The sequence below is a fragment of the Panthera leo genome, chromosome C2 (genome assembly GCF_018350215.1).
Source record: "Panthera leo isolate Ple1 chromosome C2, P.leo_Ple1_pat1.1, whole genome shotgun sequence".
NCBI lineage: Eukaryota > Metazoa > Chordata > Mammalia > Carnivora > Felidae > Panthera > Panthera leo.
In genome coordinates this window covers 97892241-97913857 of record NC_056687.1, presented here as the reverse complement: position 1 = coordinate 97913857, position 21617 = coordinate 97892241, and the positions used below count along the sequence as shown (strand labels likewise).

Genomic DNA, 21617 nt, shown 5'->3' with positions numbered 1-21617 from the left:
GATTTCATCCAATTGTCTATTTTTTTTTGCTTCTTTCCATATACTTCCTGTTCATATCTAATAGGACGATATCCTCTTATGTTGCCCAAGATAGTAATTCTTTATATTTTTAGAAAAGAAAAAAGTTAAAAAAAACCTAAATTGCATTATAGCAAAGAAATTTGTATTGCCAAAGAGAAATTTAGCTTAACATTTAAAATCTTTATAAAAGATAAACAAATCCTGAGTTTCCCTTTATTTTATCATAATTGAAAAATGAAATCACTTAATATGATCACCTGATACATAATTTCCGTAAAACTTCTCTATGATGAAACAAAGCTCTATATATTTAAAGAGTGTGTATAACATTTATAACTCATGACAATTCCAAACCAACTAGCACTGGTATAGCTCCAAATTACTATTAGTTGTGGCTATTTTTGGAAAAAAAAGGTACAAAGCTTATTACGTAGGGCCCAGCATACCAGAAAAACTTAACTTTACATTGTCACAGAGTTCAAGAAGTGACATTACAGTGTGAAGACACTATAAACTGCCATTTCTTTCTCATAAGTTTCTTAAAACAGGTTGCAAAAATATTCAGTACCTCATATATAATAACTAACAAAAATATTTCCATTGGCTACCGTTTGCCCAGAGTGACTAAGGACCAAAAAATAGAATTCTTGTTGCTTTATTATCTGATAAACTGCTAGTAAGCTCCCGTTAGAAGTTCTTTAGACATTACACCAAGTTGTCTTGGTCTTCTGATCATATATATATATATTCATATATATATATATATACACATATATATATATATGTATTTTTTCAAGTAAAGAAATGTTTAACAGATGTAAACTATTTATTGAATATTTGCCACCAAATATTGTTAAATACATTATCTTGCAGCATATCGCTTTCAAGTTAAAATGTCAAACAAACACCAATATTTACAATTCTTTTAAGGAATGTTATATAATGACACATTAAGGCGTAAATTCTTTTGGCTTATAATTCTTAAAAGAATGATAATAGCAAAAGTGATGCAAAATCTTCAGTGTGAGATTATGATTAAGCTACATTTTACAAAAATATGGTGTAAGATGGCAATAATCCCATTCAACATCCTGGATTAAATCCCTTCAGGAGGGACTGATAATTTATACAGTCAAACTTTAAAATTTACAGATAAAGGCAGTTCAATACTGCCACTGAGAAGTACATCTCTTAACATATACAACTTTCAGGCCACAGTTTTGAAGGTCTGAAGTATCAAGTTGGTTTGATGAATTAGTCGGTTGGCACTTATGAACACATTTATTGCCCTGTTTAAAAAAAAAAAAAAAAAAGCATTAATTTTACCAAAAAAAAAAAAAATCATCCTTTAAAAATATTTATACTTGACACCATCTGCTAACAGTAGCACTGAAATCAATTTAGGGGGAAACAAAGAAAGGCAAGTTAGTACTGAGGATCTTATCCTTCATACCAGTTGGTACTGAATGCTCCTGCATCATTTGAAACTATCCTAGGAATTACTGCCCCCTAGTGGTTCTGGCTGGCAATAAGGTGTTGGGCTGCTAATGATAGGTGGCGCCTCAAAACCCAGATCTCATGGCTAGGTTGAACAAACTGGCCAAACAGGATTCAATGTAGTCTCCAGCTCTGATTTCATGTAAATTACCAAAACAGAATCTTCTCCTCAAAATCTCTATATCAATGGACATGATACTTAAGAAAAAAAGTTAATTACTTGAAATCTGAATTATCCCAATCTCTCTTACCTTCTTTCAAAAACAAAAAACAAAACAAATAACCATGAGAATTCTAAACTACTTTTGAAATAAATCTACTTTTAAAATAATCATGTGGCTTTAATATTGAAAGCTGATGATATATAAATATATGTTCTTAGAAATTACTTTGTGGTGCACACATTTCTTCTATCAGCCCATCTTTGGGACAAAGAACTGATGCCCTAGTCCCATAATGTGGTCTTATCAGTTTCTAAGTATCATAGCTAAAACTTGTATCTTTACATCCTAGACATTTCTCAAAAAAGATGGACCAGAAAGAATTAGTGCAATTAATGCAAATACATCCCTCTATTGAAAGATGGCTCAAAGATCAGGTTCTGGTAACAGTTTCCAGTTTTGAGAAAGCAGGTACAAAACTCGTGGCACATTATTCATACGCAAATAATTATAAATTAAAGAAGCTACTGAATGGAGAAAAAGTAGTAGCAGGGAGCCTGAATAATCCATATGCAGAGTACGTAACTTCAGATTAATGGAAATTAGGCTCTAAAGGAATTTCAACCTTTCAATGTGCTTATTTCATGATAGTTCTTAATTAGAATCAGAAATAATGATCCCATCAAGTAAATTATTCTTTTAATGTGTTTTGGTTATTTGGGCTTAGCAGTGGAGACCAAGGAAAAACAGATGTAAGGTTATTTTCAGAACACACCTGCAAGCTTATTAAACTAAGTCGTCAAGGAACATTTCTCCTAGACTATCTGAACAGTAGTAGGGAATAACACAAAACCATTAATAAAATGTAGCTCGGTATCTTTAATTTATAATGTAAATATTTCAACTTACTTGAACTGTTAAAAAATAACTGAAAATTAACAGACCATTCTAATGTATTTTATTTTTTTAAATATTATTATAATACTGTAATGGTTTGACATGGATTTAGGGATCTTTAAATTTCAAATGGTAGGATAAAATGTTAGAGGCCCCTGCAAGTTATAAATGAAATAATCACTATTTAGATGATTTTTCTGACTTTAAAAACAACGCCCAATTTACCTTTTTAGTATACTACTCGTAGAAGGACCCTGAAAGCTTCCCTCCTTCCACAAGTTAGTCACAACCTTTGCATCACTTTTAAATCACCTGGAATACTTCTTTTTTTTTTTTTTTTTTTTTTTTTTTTTTTAAGTTTAATTATTTTGAGAGCAAGAGAGAATGGGGTAGGGGTACAGAGAGAGAGGGAGAAAGAGAGAATCCCAAGTAGGCTCCATGCTGTCAGCACAGAGTCCGACACGGGGCTCGATCTCACAAACTGTGAGATCGCGACCTGAGCTGAAATACAGGCGGAATGCTTGACTGAGCCACGCAGGCACCCCCTGGAATACTTTTTAAAAAGACTTAAACCCTAATTCCAAGCTAACTGAATCAGAACCTCCGAAATTGAGACCACGGCATTGGAATTTTTAAAAACTGAACCCAAGTGATTCTAATATGCAAAGTGCATTAAGAACCACTGCTTTAACTTTAGTTCTCAACAGACCTGGCAGCATCAGTATCATCTGGAAACTTCTTAGAAATGCAGATTCTTGGGTGCACTCTAGACCTACAGAATGGACAATTTGTTCTTTAATAAGCCCTCCCGGTGATTCTGAGGCTACTAAAATTTAAGAACCACAGCCTCAGGGGCTGGTAAAGTAGGGTAGTAAGCCAATCTCACTCCCCATGTTTCTGTATGGCTTGCAAGCTAAGAATACTTTTGTATTTTTAAACGGTTAAAAAAGAAGAAGAAAAATATTATGTAACAGGTGCAAATTATACAAAACTCAAATCTCAGTGTCTGTAAATAAAGTGTTGTTAGAACATGGCCATAATGCCACTTGCTCCCATACTAGGACTGCTTTTGTACCGCAACAGTGGAGGTAAAGTACATAGTTCTGACAAGCCCAAGTCAAAATACTTGCCATGTGGCCTATTTCAGAAAAAGTCTGTCACCTTCTGCTCTCAACTAGCTATGGCTGGATTATCAACCACACGCTATTTTTATAAACAGTCTATCTTTGTTACTAGTTAACTCGAGTATTAACAATATAGTAAAAGGGCGTAATTTACATGGTTTTAGTATTATATAAAACTACATAATTTAACTTTAAAAGACAAGGATGATAAATGACACTACTTACTTGCCATCTTTAAAATAGGTTTTCAAAGTATCACTGAAACTTTTGGAGTATTTTACAAATTCTTTCTTTTGGTGTTCAAGTGCCTATAGACATTAAACATAGTAAGAAAAAAAATATTAAATAAGAAAAGAGAAATAACACAAAAGCCAAAATCAAAGACGGGAAGATTACACAGAATACAGAATGGACTTTATATTACGGATTAGAATTTTCAGAAGTATTTACTTAAATATATGTAACAGCATATTTTAATTCAATGACAAAACCAGTGGTTAATGATACAAAACTATTTCCCATAATCAAACCATCTTAGTATTTAATTCAATAAAGCAACTAAGTGTAAAGCAACATCTAAGGTGGTAGCTTATAAAGCTTCTACTAAACTTACCCTGCGGTTCTGGTATTGGTACTTCTTGAAGACATTATTCACTGTATCAAGAAGTTCTTTTATTGCACTAGCTATATCCCTGTTGGGTAAGGAAAAAAGAATCTCCTTTAAATCAGTTACATTTGGAAGAGGTTTGTCTGTGTGCATGTTTATTGTATATAATATATATAAATATACACACATATTTTAAGGATTACTAATTACGCAGTTAATGACCACACTAATCCTGCATCATGTGCAAACATCCGACTAGTAGTTTGAGTGGAGCTTTTAGCCCGTACCTTTCTGTGACCCTGACCTCTCTTGCACTGCTGACAGTTTGGTCTAGGTTTATTCTGCAACTTCAACCTTCCCAAATCAGTAACATTTCACTCAGCATTACTTACTGAAATTTTTAAGAATTATCTCTGCTTCTCATCTTTTCCAGTTATGATTTTTCCTTTCTCTGGCTAACGTAGCTAAATTCAAGCTACTATCTTCTTCACTTTTGCTATCTCATGAACAATTATATAAAATTTTTACGCTACATGCAACTCCCTCCTATATTTACCAGCACTTCAAGTTACATATACCTCATACTCTGAATGTTTAAAACGAAATATTTCCTTCTCAGACTCTTTTTTAAATTTTTTTAATGTTTATTTATTTTTAAGAGACAGAGAGACAGAGTGTGAGCAGGGGAGGGGTAGAGAGAGGGGGAGACACAGAATCCGAAGCAGGCTGCAGGCTCTGAGCTGTCAGCACAGCTGAGAGGGCTCAAACTCATGAACTGTGAGATCATGACCTGAGCAGAAGTCGGACGCTTAGCCAACTGAGCCACCCAGGTGCCCCATACATCTCTTAAGATATATTTACCTTCTAACAACTGCCTATCCTCCTCTTCCAAACCTTTGTTGTAATTATTTCCCTTGGAAAATACATTTAAATTTCTGAGAAAGGCAGTATCAGAATATTTTTTCCACCTTAACCCTTTTCAGCTATCATCCCTGGACTATATATGCATCAACACCTTCCTCTCCTTTTAAGGAGATAAAGAAATCCGTAATTCTCATGAGTTGAATGTTATTCTTATCCGTAAACCATTTTTTTTTTCTAAACTCTGGTCTTTTATATCTATGCCCTTTTCAATTTTCATCTTCTAACTTCATAGCAATATTTTTGGTCAAACTGAACTTAAACTTCTGCTATGCAAATGTAAATGTGAAGATATGAATTAGTAAGACATGAATCTAGACCATCCCAAAGATAATCTTTTATTACTGACTTTTTAATCACAAATGTCAGATTTCAGGTATTTCATACCTAAAACATTTCAGCTTTACTAAAGAAAAAAAACAAAAAAGCTCTGTGTCCAGATTTCTGTATGTGTTTCATAGATTTCCCATAAATAAGCAAGTGGGACGACTAAGAATTACAAGTATGCAGGATTTTGGTATAAAGGAAGTATTTTAGCCTATTCTGAAATAGTAAAATATTTTAATAAATATTTACTTATTACCTCCTGTATGTCAAACATTGATATCAGGCTGATACGTTAAACTATGAAATATGCAAGTAGGACAATGAATTTTACATAGAAATGGTATCTATCCACTCATTTTTTCCTCCTCTTTGCCTCTAGTTTAGGAACAGCAGTTTTAACTCATACAACAGTTCCTTTCATCTATGGTTTCAAGTAAGCTGACTCCTTCTGTATTGCTATGATGTGCATAAATTCATTACTGCTTAATAAAGTGATGTCACGTGACTATGAGAAAAATTATGATTTCAGAAAATAAATATTTGGAATGTACTTCAAATCCATAATGAGCCCATTTAAAACAGAACATAATGGAGCAAATTAGAGTGATCAAACAGGTGTTTATACAGAAGAACTTTGTAAATACTTTAATATTCTACTTTAAAGAAGGGATTAGGGGTGCCTGAGTGGCTCAGTCGGTTAAGTGACTTCGGCTCAGGTCATGATCTCAAGGTTTGTGAGTTCAAGCCCCGTGTTGGACTCTGTGCTGAGCATGAAGTCTGCCTGGGATTCTCTCTCTCCTTCTCTCTCTGCCCCTCCCCTGTCATGTGATTTCTCTCTCTCTCTCAAAATAAATAACGATTTTTAAAAATAAAAATAAAAAAGGACAATAAGAATGTGCTTTCTGGGCTAATCAACAAGATGAATATATGCTCCATATATAATGACAATGGCTGGATTCTATAGGTCAAAAGAGCAGTGAGTTCTCACCCACTCACCTCTTAGATAAAGCAAGGGTTTACTGAATAGTAGTGCCCCAGGCTTACTAATGAATATTGGGAAGCTATCTATATTTTATTTTTTTTTTATTTTTAAACATTATTTTTTTAATGTTTACTTATTTTTGACAGAGAGAGAGGCAGAGAATGAGCAGGGGAGGGTCAGAGAGAGAGGGAGACACAGAATCTGAAGCAGGCTCCAGGCTCTGAGCTGTCAGCACAGAGCCCGATGTGGGGCTCAAACTCACAGACCGTGAGATCATGACCTGAGCCAAAGTCGGACAATCAACTGACTGAGCCACCCCCATGGCGCCCCATGGAAGCTATCTATATTTTAAAAGAAAACTTAAAAAATAAACCCCCAGGTGATTTTGCTGATGAACCAAATTTGGAATCCAGTGTTTGGGAACCTAGAGCCTAGAACTAGGCCATAGAGTTTCATAAAGAATTCTATGGAATGATCAAGGCTGTTTATCCCTAGGCCTGCCCTCCTCTACAAACAATCTGTGGTTGGGGCACCTGGGTGGCTCAGTCAGTTAAGCATCTGACTTCGGCTCAGGTCATGGTCTCACGGTTCGTGGGTTCAACCTCTGTGAGCCCAGAGCCTGCTTTGGATTCTGTGTCTCCCTCTCTCTCTCTGTTCCTCCTCCACTCGCACTGTCTCATTCTCAAAAATAATAAACATTAAAAAAATTTAAAAACAATCTGGGCAATTTATGTCAAATATGACATCATCTGTATGTACACAGAAGAGTTTTTTCAGTTAAGGCACTAAGGTTTGCACCAGGGAAGCTAAACTGTATTAGTAGTTAAGGGTCCATTTCCAACAAGAGAAAATAATCAGCCCTAAAAAATACTTCAGACAATGTAACAGATCAAGAAATGGAGAAAACCTGAGGATAAAATAACTTCAGTGTAATTACAAACAGTCTGGAGTTAAGTGATTCTGTGAAAAGGGACATATAATATAGTTACAATAGCAAGGAATTTTAGCAATTTGTAGCTTTTAGTGGGGCAATTTTGGGGAAACATACACTTGAAAGAGAGGACAACAGGCATCAGACGAAATGTAAACATACACCTTATCCAAAACTTGCATAGAATAGTAGAGCTTTTAATCATGTCACCCAAATTTATATAACATATGTTTATGTGAACACTTTAAAGGAAGGAAATTCCTATGCTTTATGTTTAGTTTGGTCTAGACTGGACAACTCTGGAAAAGCTATTCTGAAGCCATCTGGAAAACCAAACTCGTGAATTTTAGCATATAATTATGCAAATGCAGATAATAAAGAGTGAATAGATCAACGCATGGCTTTCTGCTTTATTAAGGTACAGGTCTCTACTAGTCATTCATTAGAATGTATCAGACTTTAAAAAAACCCTATTAATTAATTTTATTAAATATATGTATAAGCTTAACTGTAGTCAAACAGAAACATTCATTAATCAAAAGAACTTTTAACGTATTTGTTTGTCGGATCATTTTCCTAATCATCTCCATAGAGAAAAGGGGGAAAAAAGCCCTATAATACAATACAACATATGCTGTAAGCATATGTGCAGTTCTGTGTGAAGCACTTTGTGTATGTCATTTCTTTCAATTCTTGCAACTGTCACCCTCATCTTCAGACAGAAGCTAGAAAGACAGAAGCTAATAAGCAATTTAACTGAGGCCACACTGCTAAATACTGGAAGAGAAATTCAAACCCAGGTCTGCTAACATACACAAAAATACCTGGATATTTGTTAGTGGACAGGAGTCTTTTTACTACTTTAATATAACCCATGAAATCACATGTAGTACTTGGTAAAGCATTTGATACATGTTTATTGAAAAATATTGCTAAAATAAATGAAGAAGATAAAACTACCTTAAATATACAAAAGTAAAATATTTTAAAGAAAAAAACCGTAACTACATAATATGTTGTACCTGAAGGATAAGCCTTAATTTTGGTGTGATTTTATCCACTAATTTGTTAAACAATTAACCATGGGGACGATATGTACCAAAATGTATCAATCTATATCAGTGATACAAATAATTACACCTTACCTATCTATATTAATTCATACATGGTTGAATTTTAGTCTCAGAAATAATACATATTATCAACACAAACTTTCCATGGCCAATTATACCTCCTCAAACGGTTAAGAAATAAATGTGAATTGCCAATATTCTTAATTCAGTCATGCTGGGCACACTCCAGAAAACAGAACTGAAATATTAATACTGCCCGATAAATGAGAGACAAGCCCCTGATTCGGCCTCTGTCAAGGATTATGGACAAGACTCTTAGGCTCCTGACCTCGATTTCCTTACAATTAAAATGTGGTTGTTTATAAAGTGTTTTTCAAACCTATCTCTCCACAGCCACAGTGGGTTTAGCAGGGATGCTTTGGGGACTCCACAGAGGGGAAAGATGGTGTCAAAGTAGCAGGAGGAGGGTTCTGGGCCTATCATACCTACCCCAGCTTCAACCACAACACTGTTCTCTCTCTTACCTACCGGAATTCTATATTAAGATGTCCTTTATCACACCTCTTCCAAATGGTAGAAACTTTTTTTTTCAATCACCAGATTAGATCAGCATTATGCATCTCGGATTGGGAAGCAGCAGAGAAGACCATGGAGCGAGTCTGCCTGGGTTCAAAGCCAGATCTACCAACTTACCAGCTCTGTGACCTTGGAAAAATTACTTAATTTCTTCACTTGTTATGGCAGTGTTATAAGTTAATACACACGAAGCACTTAAGAAAGCACTGAATACATTATTCTAAGTGACTGCTATTACTATGAAGATGACATTGATTCTATAAACTTCTCCTTCAATGACCTGAGGCAAAATCTGCCGAAAATATTATTTTTAAAATGTCGTATTTTCATAGAAACGTAGCAGAGATTATAAGCAAATATATGATCAAAACACATTAAAATCTTATTAAATTTTTTTGAAAATGCCAAAATAAGTTGTTTAAACAACTGTGCTTCAGATCACTGGCAATTTATCCTTTTATGAGCTAAAACATGTTTACTTTTTATGAGACTAAAAATAAAATTTCATGCACAGTTGACTGTCTTCCTTTTTTACATATTAAAAATAGTTAAAGGAAGTTGAGGCTTTCCTATAAGGGTAAAATATCTACCTTGGTATTTGCTCCTGTGACATGAAATTTGGCTACCCAATGAAAAATCTTTCTCATACTTTCAGGTTCTCAGTTAGAAGACCTACAAGAGGGGCACCTGGGGGGCTCAGTCCACTGAGCATCTGACTTCGGCTCAGGTCATGATCTCACAGTTGGTGGGTTTAAGCCCCGTGTGAAGCTCTATGTTGACAGCTCAGAGCTTGGAGCCTGCTTCCAGATTCTGTCTCCCTCTCTCTCTGCCCCTCCCCATTCGTGTTCTATCTCTCAGTCTCTCAAAAATAAAAAACGTTTAAAAAAAAGGGGGGGGTGGAAAAGAAGACCTGAAAGAGGAGGGGTGCTCCTTGATAGCTGGGTTAGGTGCCCAACATGAACCATTATTTTCTAAAATGGGATACTCCTCTCCCCATACCACTCAAAATAGGTGCCCAAACCAGCTAAAACAGCATTTTGTAATGTGAATTGCAAAGAATACTATTTCTAAGAGATGAATGTTATTATTTACTTCCAGTGAACCTCTTTATATTCTTCAACGATACGATGTATGTGAACAGACACCTTTCCAAAGAAGACATCCAGATGGCCGACACATGAAAAAATGCTCAACATCACTCATCATCAGGGAAATACAAATCAAAACCACAATGAGATACCACCTTACACCTGTCAGAATGGCTAACATGAACAACTCAGGCAACAACAGATGTTGGTGAGGATGAGGAGAAAGAGGATCTCTTTGCATTGTTGGTGGGAATGCAAGCTGGTGCAGCCATTCTGGAAAACAGTATGGAGGTTCCTCAAAAAACTAAAAATAGAACTACCCTATGACCCAGCAATTGCACTACTAGGCATTTATCCAAGGGATACAGGTGTGCTGTTTCAAAGGGGCACATGCACCCCCATGTTTAGAGCAGCACTATCAACAATAGCCAAAGTATGGAAAGAGCCCAAATGTCCATCGATGGATGAATGGATGAAGAAGATGTGGTGTGTATGTATGTGTGTGTGTGTGTGTGTATACATATATATATATATATATAATGGAGTATTACTCGGCAGTCAAAAAGAATGAAATCTTGCCATTTGCAACTACGTGGATGGAACTGGAGGGTATTATGCTAAGTGAAATTGGTCAGTCAGATAAAGACAAAAATCATATGACTTCACTCATATGAGGACTTTAAGAGATAAAACAGATGAACATAAGGGAAGGGAAGCAAAAAGAATATAAAAACAGGGAGGGGGACAAAACATAAGAGACTCTTAAATATGGAGAACAAACAGAGTTACTGGAGGGGTTGTAGGAGGGGGGATGGGCTAAGTGGGTAAGGGGCATTAAGGAATCCACTACTGAAATCACTGTTGCACTACATGCTAACTTGGGTGTAAATTTAAAAAAATAAAATAAAAAATTAAATAAAGATAGGATGTATGATGATGCAGCCTCTTCCAGAAAAACAAAAAAAAACCCAAAAAACAAAAACCTGAAAATCTTTCCTTGGCAGCATTTTCTACTTGTGGTTTCACTAAAATGTTGCACTAATAATGCCATTCTAGTTATTCCCAATTTTCTTCATTTTATATCCAGTCAGGCTGAAGAAAATTATGAGACTCTTTACTCATCGGAAATCATGTTTGGAGTTTCCCCCCCTCATTCTCCCACCCTTTCACCCCTGAGGAGAGTGCCCCTGGTTTGAGAACCACTACTCAAGGATGATCCTTCTTGCTGCTGCTCACCAGTCAGCCTCCTGGCCCCATGCATATTCTCAGTCTAATTTAACCTGTATCCCAAAGGTAAGGATTTGGAGGTTTACGATTTGGCCAATATTAAAAAATGCTATTCAAGCCTAAGAGTACATTACTTATCTTAATGACTTATGCCATTTCTGAAACAAAAATAATACTGGTATCCTCTGTTACCCATACTATAATTTATCCAACTTCTCTATTCACTTTAATCTGACATTTACATTTTTCAATTATTTTTTATAGTTCAAACTGCATTCCAGTTTATGTACATTTCATTCACTTTTTATATTAACATTCTAAAAAACATTACATTCTAATGCCAAATATCACAGCTTAAAAGTTAATCAAAAATACAGCATTTAAAAACTTCAAGTTTGATTTCAAATTAGCATTTCAATTTAATATTAATGTCATACCAAAATAAAACACCTAGTATTAGTGGTTCTTTTGAAGTATTTTCAAGAAAAGAAGAACCAAAGCCAAAAGTTGCTTACTTGATTGTCTGCAGAAACCTCACTCGGTCATTGATCTCATCTGGGATCTTACTGAGAATCTGTTTAAGTGCTCGTGCCTTTTCGTTTAGGTCCTGGAATTCTGGCTCTGGTCGTTCAATCATATACTCTGACAAAATACATAATAAAAAGCATCATGCAATTCCCTGCCAAATTCAAGTACAAGAATTCCCAGTATTGGTTAAAGAGGTGTGGCAGAGTGGGGAGAGAAAGGCCAGATGATTAGGAAAGACAAGGTTGCAAAAGCAAAATTCATTAAAATTCAACTTAGTTCGGAAATAGTATTAGGGCCTTCACTCTACAAGTGAAGTATCAGAAGATGAAAGACCAAACATTTTCCATTTTGGGATAAACGGAAATCCCATGAATCTTAAATAACTAAACAAACGTCTCAGTCAAGTTTATCAGGCCTCTGAAGCTATACTTGACACAGAAACCTTAAACCTTATGACATTCATAACAAATATAATGGCAACAGATATCTGTCAATGGGGTAGATGAGTTTAATAAAAACCTTTATATTTAATATATCAAAACCCAAACAACCTACTAATATCTTCAGCACATTCTTGAAATCTCACTTAAAACACAAACATAATTTACATTGATTTTTTCCCCCACTATCATCACAATAACAGTAACAGTAAGGAAGGGAAGGAGAAGGGAAGGGGCGGAGGCCCTTTTGTCAAATAAAGATTTGGAGGAAATGCTTTTCAACAACTGTAAGAAAAGTAAACAAGACTCTCTGACTACCTTCTACATCATCAGCTGCCATTCGAAGAAGGGACTCTGTGAAGTTAACTTCTACACTTTTTTTCTCTAAAATTTTCATAATGATGTCTTGCGTGAGTCCTGGATTTTCTTTTTCAGCCTATAAAGAAGAGAAAGCTAGTTTTAAAATACAGAAGCTCAATCAGCATTTTAAAGCCAAAACTTAATCGTTTAGAACCTACTGAGAATTTCTTTCAGTGATCAACTTATGAGGGCAGAAACCTTTGTAAAGTAGGTGTCCTGATGGCATTCACTTATGTTTCCTCAGAGCTTATGCACGAGGCTTCTTGTTACAGCCAGGGTCTCTTTTGCCATTTGAACGTAAAGTACTTAACACTTCCTACTTCTCCTCTACGCTCACTTGCAATCAAACTAGTAACAAAAATAGAAATAAAGGTTATATATATTTTGATAATCCATCAATTACTCTTTTCAGTAGCTTAAATATACTAAGGATATTTAGATTTTTTTCTCATTAGCTAATATTCCAACTTGAGAATCAAGTAATACTTATGTTACCAGTACTTTGCAGATCCTTGGCATTTAAATGAACAGTAAGTCAAGAAAAACAAAAATGAAACAAAAAAGCAGGGTTCCCTTTGCAGGTTTTATTTAAGCTATATAATCCCTTAACTACTTTCCCACATAATGATTTTCATTTCCTATTTTATTTTTGTAGCAAGAATATTTGTAGCAAGGATAATTTACAGAACATCATTTCATCCTTTTGCTATCTCCTGAGCTTGTCTCACTAATGAGTCTGTATTGGTTCTATGTTACTTACATTCACTAGGGCACTAAAATCTTCTAGCCATTTCAGGACTGAACATAGGAGTTCTGAGCTTATCAAAGTTAACTTTCTGATTTGGGTCTTTCCCAGTGATTTTGTCCCATTTTACTATTTTTAAAAATTTTGTAATGACATTCTAAGTTTGTTTTAAGATGCCTGTCAATTTGAATCATTGTGCTGATGATTTCTTATCATTTTTGCCCAATATTAAACGGCAAATAGAAACACCATTTATGATCATAATCGGACAGCGATCTATTTACTTCCTTATGTGTCAAGCACATTTAACCTCTGCCTTTACAATTCCTTTCTGGTATCACTGCAGATCTAGCTTTCTTCTGTTCCTATGCTCTTTCCATTATAACATCTTGTTTTTCAAGTACCAAACACTGCAAGGTTTTCGGATGGAATGGGAAAAGAAAATATGCACATTTATCTCAATCCTGGGACCATTTTAACTGCCGTCGTATGCTACTTAAGGAAGTCATTTTCATAGATGATTAGTAACAATAAAGTGTATCCTATGAATTCATTCCCTTTTATAACCTGTTTTGATTTTTCCTTCCATGAGTATATGTAAGATAGAATCTATTTTTAAAATACAAGACTACCTTTCGAAGAAAAATTGTATAAATATGGGTTAAGATGGTATCAACATTAATTTGGTGAATTGTCACAAAATTATATACACTATGTAAATAAGCCAGTATTTGATAACAGTGGTTTATCTTCCTTCTCTGAGTAGCATCAAATTGCCTATATAATGCATTGTTTTAGGAGGCAGGAGCACATTCCCCATCTGCTCACAAAAAGTTTCAGCAGGAAGACAATCTCTCTCTGATTAAGTTATAATACGGTGCCAAAAGAACTAAATGCTGACAGTCTGAGAATAAAGTTTCCAACATCAAGTTGGTCTGGAAACTGCCCAAACTGGAGCATTACAGAAATCTTGCAGAAGTATCAAGCCTTCTCAGTTCACAAGTGTCTTAGTGCTAAGAAATATACCTTAATAGTGCTATGTATTAAGTAGTTAGGTTCAAACAACTTAATAAGTACTTGCGTTCTTCTAACAATGTAGTCGTCTTTAAGAAATACATAAATTGAAAGAAGAATACTTTCTTTAATTCTTAAATAACCAAGATTACTTGCTACTGAGATATATGCACCTGTTGGGCACTGCACAATTCTCAAATGTTGGAATCAGATTGGACCCTGCCCTCACTTCCTGTTGTATATTGATTTTCTTGTGGTACCTGCTTTTTCTCACAGCAATGGCCAAAATTCCAACCTCATAAAGATATGACATCATTGAAAGGAATAGGGCTTAATCTAGTATGTTGGAATTGCAAACTACTTCAAGCTAGCATAGTTCACAGGGTCTAACAGATGTTTAGTATCACTATGTTCCTTTAGATGTTTAACATAACTCATGGCACCCATCTGAGTTTGCTGTGGGGACGCAGGGTGCCTAGGCACATAGCTTAGGAATTATAGTCTTAGTATCTTCTGGCTGAAATCCTAATTAAGCTACTTACTTTTAATTTTAAATGCCTTAAATCTACCCAATTCTTCTGACTGACAAAATAAACAGATCTATGCTTAAACTGGTGACTTTATCTATCTATATCTTCAGGTCTGCCCCAGAATACAACCTTGAATTCTATGGTTGTCCAATTTTTATAAAGAACCCAACTATGACAGGAAACTATCCTCAAAGGCAGTAACATCCACTCTTGTGATTCGGTGATTCTCAACAGCAAAACCTATCAGAACTTTCCAAGAGGAAAAAGAACCAAGGAGAACAGGTATCTTAAAAAATAGTATTTATTAGTATTTCATCTTGGGAGAAACTATTTTAATCCTTTTTCTTGTGATAATAATAAAAATATTAAACCTTGATAGATGACACTGTGTTGTGGTCAAAGAACTGGAAACATAGGCATATATGTTATGGATATTAATAGGGATATATGGGTGAGTGAGGCTTTTAAAATCTTTTTCAAGGGCGCCTGGGTGGCTCAGTCGGTTAAGCATCTGGCTCTTGATTTGGGCTCAAATCTTGCAGTTTGTAAGTCTGAGCTCTGCATAGGGCTCTGCACTGTCAGTGTGGAGCTTGCTCGGGATTCTCTCTCTCTCTGCCTCTCCCCCTCTCTCAAAATTAATAAACTTAAAAAAAACTGTCAAATAAGTTCTAGTTTTAAAAACACAAAATCTTCATCTTTTTAAGGCATGCCCTTTTAATTCCATTTGAAATTTAACAAATTAAATTTGCTCAGTCGATTAAGCATCTGACTTTGACTCAGGTCATGATCTCAAAGTTCTTGAGTTCAAGCCCCTCCTCGGGCTCTGTGCTGACAGCTCAGAGCCTGGAGCCTGTTTCGTTCGGATTCTTTGTCTCCCTCTCTCTGCTCCTTCCCCTGCCCCTTCCCACTCACAATGACGGTCTTTCTCTCTCTCTCAAAAATGAATAAACATTTAAAACATTAACAAATTAAATATGATAATAATGATAAAATCAAGGCAAACTAATTTGTTTTCCTCTCAAAATAACTTCCACTTTCCCCAATTAAGAATCAGTGCCAAGGCTAATAAAATTTATCCATATGGTAAACCAGATCTATCATAACCACATACTTTAAACACAGTTTAAATTGTACTTTAGTGTTAAAACATCAGATTATATATAAGTATATTAAAAGAAAAAGCTTAACAAAATTATTTTGTCTCTTTTAGAAATAACATTGAGGATATCATCTACTACTTCAGACAGAGTCCTCTTTATGATGAGCAGGAGAAATTTCTCTGTTCTTGCTATCAGAAAAGCTGAAAAATGGACTTTTGCCTTATCAATACTATATTGTTGTTTTTTTTTATTTTTATTTTTTACATTTATTTATTTTTGAGAGATAGAGTGAGACAAAGTGAGAGTGGGGGAGGGGCAGAGAGAGAGGAAGACACAGGATCAGAAGCAGGCTCCAGGCTCTGAGCTGTCAGCACAAGAGCCTGACGCGAGGCTCGAACCCACCGACTGTGAGATCATGACCTGAGCCGAAGTCGGACGCTCCACCGACTGAGCCACCCAGGCGTCCCTCAATACTATATTGTGAAATAAGTTGCCTTTCCTTCCCTTCTTTGGCCACACTGAAAATAGGTTGAAAGTCAGCTTAAAACAGTTTCCATCATGCCTCCCTAATGACTAAATATGCCATTCCAAAACCACACCAAACTCAAAGAAAAAAAGAAACACAACACTGATGGTGTTACTTGATTCATTTTCTTCATTAACCCAATGATTTGTCAGAACATATTTTAATTAAGCTACTATGTATACATATACAGGCAGTGCTTTTTAGAGTATTAATCACATCAAAATAGCTCTAATCTAATACATACAATGTAAATTCTTATGGTGAGGGAGGAGAGATGTCTAGTGACATAGTCTATGCTACCAGTTAAGAGTGGTATCGATAGGGGCGCCTGGGTGGCTCAGTCGGTTGGGCGGCCGACTTCGGCTCAGGTCATGATCTCACGGTCCATGAGTTTGAGCCCCGCGTCGGGCTCTGTGCTGACAGCTCAGAGCCTGGAGCCTGCTTCGGATTCTGTGTCTCCCTCTCTCTGACCCTCCCCCGTTCATGCTCTGTCTCTCTCTGTCTCAAAAAAATAAATAAACGTTAAAAAAAAAAATTAAAAAAAAAGAGTGGTATCGATAAACTAATCTTTGCCATAAAAAGAAATCAAGCTGGATGGCATTATGGTTTTATTCCAATAAAACTTAACTATACATTTTTTTCTAGATTTAAACATTAAAATACTTTACCTGAAATATAAATTATCTTAGCTACAGACAGAAACAAATACACACAAAGTAAATAAAAATTAAAGATTTGGGCACCCTGATATATACCGGGAAAGGAAGGGGGATGAATAAAGTTTTATATGAAAGATTGCACCCAATATGTAGAATAGGGATGTCCAACAGAAATATAACTCAAGCAACAAATGTCATTCATTGTAATTTTAAATTTCCTAGTGGCCACATTAGAAAAGTAAAAAGAAACACATGAAATCATTTTAGGAGTACAACCAAAATATTACCATTTCAGTATGTAATTACTATAAAATACTTATTGCTGAGTTATTTTACATTCTTTTTCTTGTACTAAGTCTTCAAAATCTGGTGTATATTTTGTACTTGGAGTACAACTCAATTTGAACCAACCATATTTTAAGTATTCAACAGCAACACGTGGCTAGTAATTATTAAATAGTACGTGGCTAGTAATTATTAAATGTCTCCAAATCTGGAGACAATGAAAAAGTTGACTCTAAGTGACTCGACCGTAAGGAAAAGGTATCCTTAATCTGACCTACACACAGTTCTTATTTTCCCATCAAAAATACTGTTTTATACTTAGGTTCTGTAAGTAAGCAATATGAAAAACATATTTTCAAATTATAATTTTACAAAGAGCTTTTTTTTTTTTTTTTTGATATTTTTGGGAGAGAGAGAGAGAGAGAGAGCGCGAGAGAGAGAACATGACCGAGCAGGGGAGGAGCAGAGAGTGAGGGAGACCGAGAAACCGAAGCAGGCTCCAGGTTCCAAGTTGTCAGTGCAGAGCCCGATGCGGGGCTTGAACCCGCGAACTGTGAGATCATGACCTGAGCCAAAGTCTGTCACCCAACTAACTGAGTCACCAAATGGTTTTTATCAAGTCAAATAACAGGAAAAGAAATTGAAAATATACTCTAAAGCTAAAGAGAAGAGACTCCAAAGAAATTAGTTTCAAAAGCATAAAAGTGATAAAAAGATGAATGCTAAGGAAACAGCATTTCTGTCAATTCACTTTTTGGACGTGTTTTAAGCTTTAAAGAGTACACTAAAACAGACCTGAGATAGCTGAGAGGTTTTCACTAGAAGGAAATAAAGTGGCAATTATCACATGATATTCAGGTTTATACGTAACATACATTTTAATCATAATAAATTATGTGCACCTCACCTTAATGAAAGCTGCTCTCAGTGTCTGAGCTGCAGACAGGTTTACTCGTTCTAGCTGTAATAAAAATTTTAAATCACTGTTAATATCAATTTTCTTAGAAAAAGCACATTTCTGATATTCCACTCTATAGTAATCACACTGATACATCCATCATTTGATTAACAAAAACACTTGCTAATTATTCTAAATCACCATAATTCTTCAAATATACAGGCTATCTAAAATTTTCATTAGAGACCATGAGAAATTAAGGAATATATAGTTTTTCATTGAGAAGAGAAGAGAAGAGAAGAAAAACACACTCGGGGCACCTGAGTGGCTCAGTTGGTTGAACTTCTGACTCTTGATTTTGAGTCAGGTCATGAACTCAGGGTCGTGAGATCAAGGCCAGCATAGGGCTCCCTGCTGGGCATGGAGCCTGCTTAGGATTCTTTCTCCCTCTCCCTGCTCTCTCTCAAAATAACAAAAACAAAAACGAAAAAACGAAGACAAGCTCTACTTTAAAAGTAGATTTAAAATAAGCATAGAATGCAAAATAATATTAAGTCTCTACAGAAAGAATAAACATATTTACTTCAATTATTGAAAATGGGATTCAAGATCAATTCTCAATAGTCTATTTCAAGTACATGGTAAGTTGGGTGTGCACCGAATATAAAATGATCAATACCAAGGAAACATTTATTTAAGATTCTTTGTATTTTACTCCTTTTTAATTATTTTACAATTCCTCAGCCAGGAATTAAGCTGACGTTAGTATATTTTATTAATTAGAAAATAGCACTGATAAAAGGTTTGGTACTAAATAAAGACTGTGGATCATCTGTCTTCTATGTTACCGGGATTAAAAAAAAGGTTACCTAAAATACTGTCTCAAAAGTTGAATTCCAAAGCTTCTAATTTTAGTATCAAAATGTGAGGTTTACAATTATGAAAAATAAGTGTCCTTATTATATACTTTATAGAATTCATTTTTCAGTGAGCCAAAAAAATAAATAAATAAATAAAATTTCATTAAAAAAAAAAAAAACGCCATTTGCTGGGGCGCCTGGGTGGCTCAGTCAGTTAAGCATCCGGCTTTGGCTCAGGTCCTGATCTTGCAGTCTGTCAGTTCAAGCCCCGCATCAAGCTCTGTGCTGACAGCTCAGAGCCTGGAGCCTGCTTCGGATTCTGTGTCTCCCTCTCTCTCTGCCCCTTCCATGCTCATGCTCTCTCAATAATAAATAAATGTTAAAAAAAAAAAAAAAAAAAAAAAAAAAAAAAGCCATTTGTTGAAGAGTTAACTGCTAGGCTTAAAATAACTACCTTCGGTTAAATTCATATTCCTTTGGTCTCTAATGATTGGGCCAATTAACTCAGTAAAACTCAATGTGTATATATATGTGTATGTGTGTGTGTGTGTATTTTTAAGCTTTATATTTAAAAAAAAATTATTAACCTCCATATCTGAGAGAGTATAAGTGGGGGAGGGGCAGAGAGAGGGGGACAGAGGAACTAAAGCAGCTTCACCCCCACAGCAAGCAGCCCAATATGCAGCTCAAACTCACGAACTAAGACCATGACTTGAGCTGAAGTTGGACACTCAACTGACCGAGCCACCTAAGTACCCTAAAGTATATATTTTTTTACTGGGGACAATATTAAATGTTCAAAAACAATGTAACTTTTATAGATTTTTATGCAAGTGGAATATTTTTACAAAAACCTTATGAACAGAGCATATTTTGAAGTAAATATTCCTTTCAATCCTTGGAGGCAATAAAATGTAACTTTGCCTTTATAAACAATATAAGCATACATACATGTATTTAAGGAATGGCCTACACTTTATTTTCTAAACAAAACAGAAATGCCAAGAACCTTATCTCCCTACAAGTTATGCACCTGAAACATAAGGCAAAAACAACAAAATCTGCCAAGATAAATACTTTATCTCCAAAAATAAATAACAGACCATTTAATTCAGTATTTAGCTTGGCTTCTACAAATCCTGTAAAACTAACATTGCTGGGAAGATACAAGGGAACCACATAGGCAAATACAACAAAGAAGCAACTATGTAAGATTATAAGATTAAAGAAAGTATGCTTCCAAAAATGAAAACTTCTTCCATGGAATTCATTTAATTATAATGAATACTACTTAAGATTAAAATAACAATACAGCTCTTCTCATCTCAAGTTCTTGTGCAAGGGAGGGAGAGGCAGGCAGACAGGATGAATGTTTTCCACTCTGATAGGAACCATTTCCTTATTTGGGTTTACACCACACTCTGACCTCTTTCAGCAAGTCAAAGGTCTGAGTCAGATGTGTACCTTCAAGTGTCAGCATTATTATCTCTTTCTGTACTGGTTGTTATGTGAAAGGGTCAAGGCAAGTAAAAGAGGCCCAGAAAATTCTGTGAAGAAGTAATAAAAGTACCAAGACAGACATCAGCATCTCTGGATTTCTAGATTAAGTTTACATAAGTTATCTTAGAAAAGAAAAGGAAAAGTCAGGTATATACTAAATCAAATCTGTGAGCTGTGAAGCACCTCACCAGAACTCTGCTGGGAGTCATTTTGGGATACATTATATACCCACACAACTTGTAATAAACCCACTAGGCTTTATTACTCACACGATATCCACATTGCCCAGGGAATACCAGGCATACAGGCACATATATATTTTTTGAATTGAACTTAATCTCTCATCCATAAATTTATCTAAATTGTTCTTGAATCTATTTATAATTTCAGCCTGTAATACTCAGGCAGCAAGATATGTTTTTATCTTCCCGAATAAAAAGTGCTTCCTTTTTAGATCTTTCACTTGTGATAGATGATTTGATTATAAAATCATGTTCATCCTACCTTTCATGACAATGTAAGGTTCTGTTGTATCCTAATGACAATTATCATTTACTTAGCACCTGTAATGAACTTTGTTGTATACAGTATTTTTATAGAGTATCTCATCCTCACAATCTGTAACTAGCGATCATCATCTCTATTTTAAAAGGCAGAAATTCAGTTTGCATAAATTTACCCAATGTTCAGTAGCTATAAGTACAGAGGCAGAATTCATAACAGTTCTGTCTGGTTCCAAA

The 21617-nt window shown here is 35.2% G+C and overlaps 1 protein-coding gene across 3 annotated transcripts in view; it reads right to left on the bottom strand.

Moving 5' to 3' along the window:
- Positions 1 to 830: 830 nt before the first annotated feature.
- Positions 831 to 21617, bottom strand: part of PDCD10 (programmed cell death 10) — a 46572-nt gene continuing 25785 nt past the window's right edge. For all 3 annotated transcript variants that reach the window (XM_042954583.1, XM_042954582.1, XM_042954584.1), the window contains 6 exons: positions 18527 to 18580; positions 12719 to 12836; positions 11948 to 12074; positions 4314 to 4392; positions 3926 to 4008; positions 831 to 1310 (listed from right to left, as the gene is read on the bottom strand). In XM_042954583.1, coding sequence (XP_042810517.1) covers positions 1229 to 1310; positions 3926 to 4008; positions 4314 to 4392; positions 11948 to 12074; positions 12719 to 12836; positions 18527 to 18580 — 543 coding nt within the window. In that variant the 3' untranslated portion in view covers positions 831 to 1228. The remainder of the gene's footprint in view (positions 1311 to 3925; positions 4009 to 4313; positions 4393 to 11947; positions 12075 to 12718; positions 12837 to 18526; positions 18581 to 21617) is intronic.